This window comes from Cryptomeria japonica, chromosome 5, assembly GCF_030272615.1.
Source record: "Cryptomeria japonica chromosome 5, Sugi_1.0, whole genome shotgun sequence".
Taxonomy (NCBI): Eukaryota; Viridiplantae; Streptophyta; class Pinopsida; order Cupressales; family Cupressaceae; genus Cryptomeria; species Cryptomeria japonica.
The window spans coordinates 300,937,901-300,942,331 of record NC_081409.1 but is presented as its reverse complement, the minus strand read 5'-3'; the positions used below and the strand labels follow the sequence as shown (position 1 = coordinate 300,942,331).

Below are 4,431 nucleotides of genomic sequence, written 5' to 3'. Positions count from 1 at the left end.
GAACTTGTTTTTTTCATGTGTCTTGATTTTATTTCTTGTTCAATGGTTGGTTGGTTTTTTCTCGTTCATCTCTTCTAGTGCATGAGATTTTGTGAGGGGTGGTATACTCCCTTGGCATGTGTCGTTTAAACATTTGATATATTTGTTTGAAATAGAAAAAATTGAGTTTGGGCTTTTTAAGAAGCTTGACTTCATTGAGAGCTCAAAATTGTACTAATATAGTTTTGAAGTCATGTTAGTGAATTTTACTGCACTAGAAATACTTATATGTGCAAATTTCGTTGTCCTTTATGTCACTTTACAAGTCAAAGAACCAAAAGGGTACTCTATACTAGAGATTCCAATAGGTTAAATTAATGTGCTCGTTACTTTCATAGTGTAGATTTCATCTAGAGTAGCATTCATCTTCCATTATGTTCAATTTGGATTGCTTGTACAATTGAAGTTGTAGCATAGAAGGTTATTTAATTTATATATATGTTATTCTTATATTTTCAGTGAACATAGTAATTTTGTAATGTAATATTTAAATAAAATAAAATTTTACCTTTAATTTATTATTGTCATATCCCATAAAACTCTTAGAAACACAGCTGCTAATCTTATCCAAAAATTAAATTTGATAGCTAGATCATCTGAAACTAAAATAAATTTATTTTAAAGATAATATCATATAAAAATAAAATTTAAAATAAATTTTTTTAAGATATATAAAATTATAGTATAATATGTAATCAATCTATAATATATTTTAAAAAATCTATTTTTAAATTTAAAAATCAACTATAAATAATTAATTAATAATCACGGTCAAGCATGCTCATGCGTAGTCAAAAGTCTAAATAGATTGTTGTCACGATTTTTGACCCTCCGAAAGAAGTCTTTAACCAGCCCTTCATTTCATTCTGGAAACGACAAACTTAAAAAGATGCTCTACACTCAAACGAGGACGACTTTACTGTAGCCTCTTTACCTTATAACCTTAATACCTGGTCGAACAGACTAGACTTATGGACGCCATGTTTTCTCGCCTTCTCTTTCTGATGACCATTCTCTGTTTATTTGCAGGTCAATTCTACAAATTATCAATTCAAACTTCCCTCATTCTATATTCTCGTATGGTTTTCATTTAAATTGTTTGATTTGCAGGGAGAGGAATCGCACAGAAGGCTCAGGCGTTGTTTGTTTTTGGAGACTCTTATGCCGACACTGGAAATAGTAATCCATACAATCAAACTGTAAACGAGTCATGGAGACGACCATACGGTTTGACCTGGCCTGGCTATCCTGCAGGACGATATTCTTCTGGAAAAATCCAGACAGATTTTTGGGGTAAACCTTCCTTCTACTCAGAAACCGTGTAATATCAGGATTTAAGCATTCTGGGGCTTATCAATATGTGATTGTGGTGTGTGCAGGGGATATTTTAGCGCTTCCCTCTCCCATAGCTTATGAGCTGCTCAGAAGTCATGACTGTAAAGCAACTGCGAAGAAGATTAGACGAGGAGTGAATTTTGCAGTTGGAGGAAGTGGAATATTTCAAGCCTACGGTTTCATAACGTTAGCACAACAGGTGAAGCAGTTTAAGAAGGTGATAGGACAAAGTCATGAGTTCGACTCTCACAAGCTCTCGCAGTCTGTAGTTCTTATCTCTCTTGTTGGTAACGACTACCTTGCATTCCTTGATAGCAGAAACGGCTCCATTGAGGTGATTCAAAATCTGAGGCCTTTCTTCGCCTTAAAATTCTTATTAAATCTATTTTTTCCTAATTTGTTAATTTTTATTACAGGGAGTGATGGATCTGGTGAAACCTGTGGTAAGCGAAATAATCGACGCTGTGAAAGAGTTGTACGAAAGCGGGCCTAGGAATTTTGCGGTGAGTAATATTGCTCGCTTTGGGTGCGGTCCTCAGATCGGCAAAACATCCTGCGATTCAAACTACGATGACTTTTTAGCTCTTCATACAAGATTATTGAGAGAGGGCGTAGAAAGCCTCAAATTGGATCTCAAGGAATTGTCCATCATAATTTCAGATTTGATGTCTGCAGTTAATCATATCTTCGCCAGTCCTGCACAATTTGGTACTGCAGAATCTATGCGTTTTTCTAAGTGTCATGTAAATCTTCAAAACCTCTCCCTACTGAATAATACATCTGTTATTGATATTGTGTGACAGGTTTTGTGGATTTATTCGTCCCTTGCTGTGCTGAGAAAGGCGGGGTTGAAAGGTGTGGAGAGGTGGACGAAGTCGGCGGGGCTTTATTTGAAGTGTGTTCAAATGTAGAGGAAAAGTTTCACTGGGATATGTATCATCCAACACAGCAAGGATGGAATGCGATAATGTGGCTCTACAGAAATGGAGCAAAAGAAGAAAATAAAACGATCAGATTTATTGAGGGGGCGCCAAACGTTATTGATTGGGTAGAGTCCCTTGGATTTGTGGCTTACAATATCCCCACAAGGATTTCACCTAAGTAAGCTTTCTATAGGAAATTTACGTATCTTTTCAATAAATACCATGTACCTTTCTGATTTTAGGACTTTTTCTTTAAAACTTTTCAGATTCTCTGCAATAGAAAGGATTAAAAGCCTTATGCAAAATATCAAGGTTGTTTTCAATGGGACCCTTATTAATGGTCATTTGTAACGATTTTGTTCTAAGGAATATATTATTGATATTTTAATCTTGAATGCATCATGCATAATAGTTTGACATTTATAAACAAGAGACGTATTTTCATCAGGGTTTTGTCATAATGCTTTTGTATTGAAGTTGGAGTTTTTTTAACCTGTAGTAATAATATTTAAATCTTGACATAACTAAATGATAATTTAGAATCATTTAAATAATAATTATAGTAATAAATTGCTTTAGAAAATTGCCAATTTTATCACAGTGATTTTCCCATTGGTAGCTTTTTTTTATGTTTTTTGACCGACTTACTTATGGGTATTGTGTTGATTTATTGTCTATCATTAGGTCAGGCATGATCTATGAAAAGTATGACCAAACATTGCAAGAGACTAAAAGAGTTCTGGATGATGTCAATGATGACATTCTTGCGGAGGCTTTGGATGGCTTTGTTGGATTGCATGCTCCATTTGGTAATCAAGAACATGATGATCATGAGCTTGTGAACATCAAGCCTATTCAACAAGTGTCTCCTATGGAGGAGGATGATGTCTCTAATCAGTAGGGTGATGCTGACGTTTCTTCACCTACTAGAATTGTTCCTCTGGAGGTCGGTCCAAGTAATTGAACTGATTATTATGTCTAGAATCTTAATATTTAGCTTATATATACAAATGTAACTGGGATAGGTTCTTCTACTATAGATACAATTATACATTGAATATTTGGGTTCTGCATATGACCCAGTTTGATGGTTTCTCTAGTTAGGGTTGTCTATGTAGTTTCGGTTAGGGTTTTTGAACAATTAACTTTTTCCTTCCTAAAAAGAATTGTAGGGTTATTTTGGTATTGCAAGACTTTATTATTGATTGATAAAAGTTTAGTGACTTTGCTTACTTTTATTTTTTTTAAAGTTGTAGAAATAATATTAAAATCTTGGCATCATTAAATAATAATTTGAAATTCTTTAAATAATATAGTAAATCTTTTGACAAATAGTGTCAAGGAAAGTTTAACCTTGAAACATCTATATTTAAATGTTAAAATATAAAATGGTTTCCCCTAGTAAGGAAACAAAAGACACATTGCATCTAGTTCGTGTCAATCAATAAAGTCTATAACATATTACAGACACATTACATCTAGTTCATGCCAATTAGTAAAATAATAACATACTACTTGGTTAAATAACATTGTAACAATAAAGATTTTTGTATGTAACAAAAAGTAGATATGTAGAGTAAATTTTTTGTAAGAAAGTGTATGTCAAATTAGAATTAAAGCTCCATGTACAATAATTCTTAATCATTAAATTAACATTAATTAATATATATTATTATAACAATAATATAATTATAATAGGTATACATTTATTGTTGTTGATTAATCAAATAAAATAATAATTTTGATAACTAGTATCATGTATAATTATACATATAATAATTAATATATTATATAATAATAATAATAGACATATAATAATAAATTATTATAATCTGAAATATTAAAAATATTTATTATTATTCATAGTAAGTATATTATTATTTATTATTATTTTGTATCGATTATAATTATGTATTTGTATTAAAATGTCACTAAAATTTACATTTGAGTTCATCAACAATAGAAATTACTAGTGCCTCCCCATCAACCCCTTACCAAGACAGTGAGCATAGATCCCCCACTATCAAAATCGAAGCATTCTCCAACCTACAATTAATACTAAACTCCCCCCTGTCTACCTCTACCTCTACCTATGCCACTAGTGCTAGATAAGCAATTGCATCTCGATCACTAA

General features: G+C 32.2%; 1 protein-coding gene across 1 annotated transcript; it reads left to right on the top strand.

The window, feature by feature from the left end:
• The first annotated feature begins 1,003 nt into the window (after positions 1–1,003).
• On the top strand, positions 1,004–3,440 carry LOC131045773 (GDSL esterase/lipase At5g03610). The gene is made up of 6 exons (XM_059220209.1): positions 1,004–1,068; positions 1,150–1,332; positions 1,419–1,708; positions 1,791–2,082; positions 2,178–2,475; positions 2,982–3,440. The coding sequence occupies exons 1-6, from the start codon at positions 1,011–1,013 to the stop codon at positions 3,196–3,198; spliced, it is 1,338 nt and encodes a 445-aa protein (XP_059076192.1). The 5' UTR covers positions 1,004–1,010; the 3' UTR covers positions 3,199–3,440.
• The last annotated feature ends 991 nt before the right edge of the window (positions 3,441–4,431 follow it).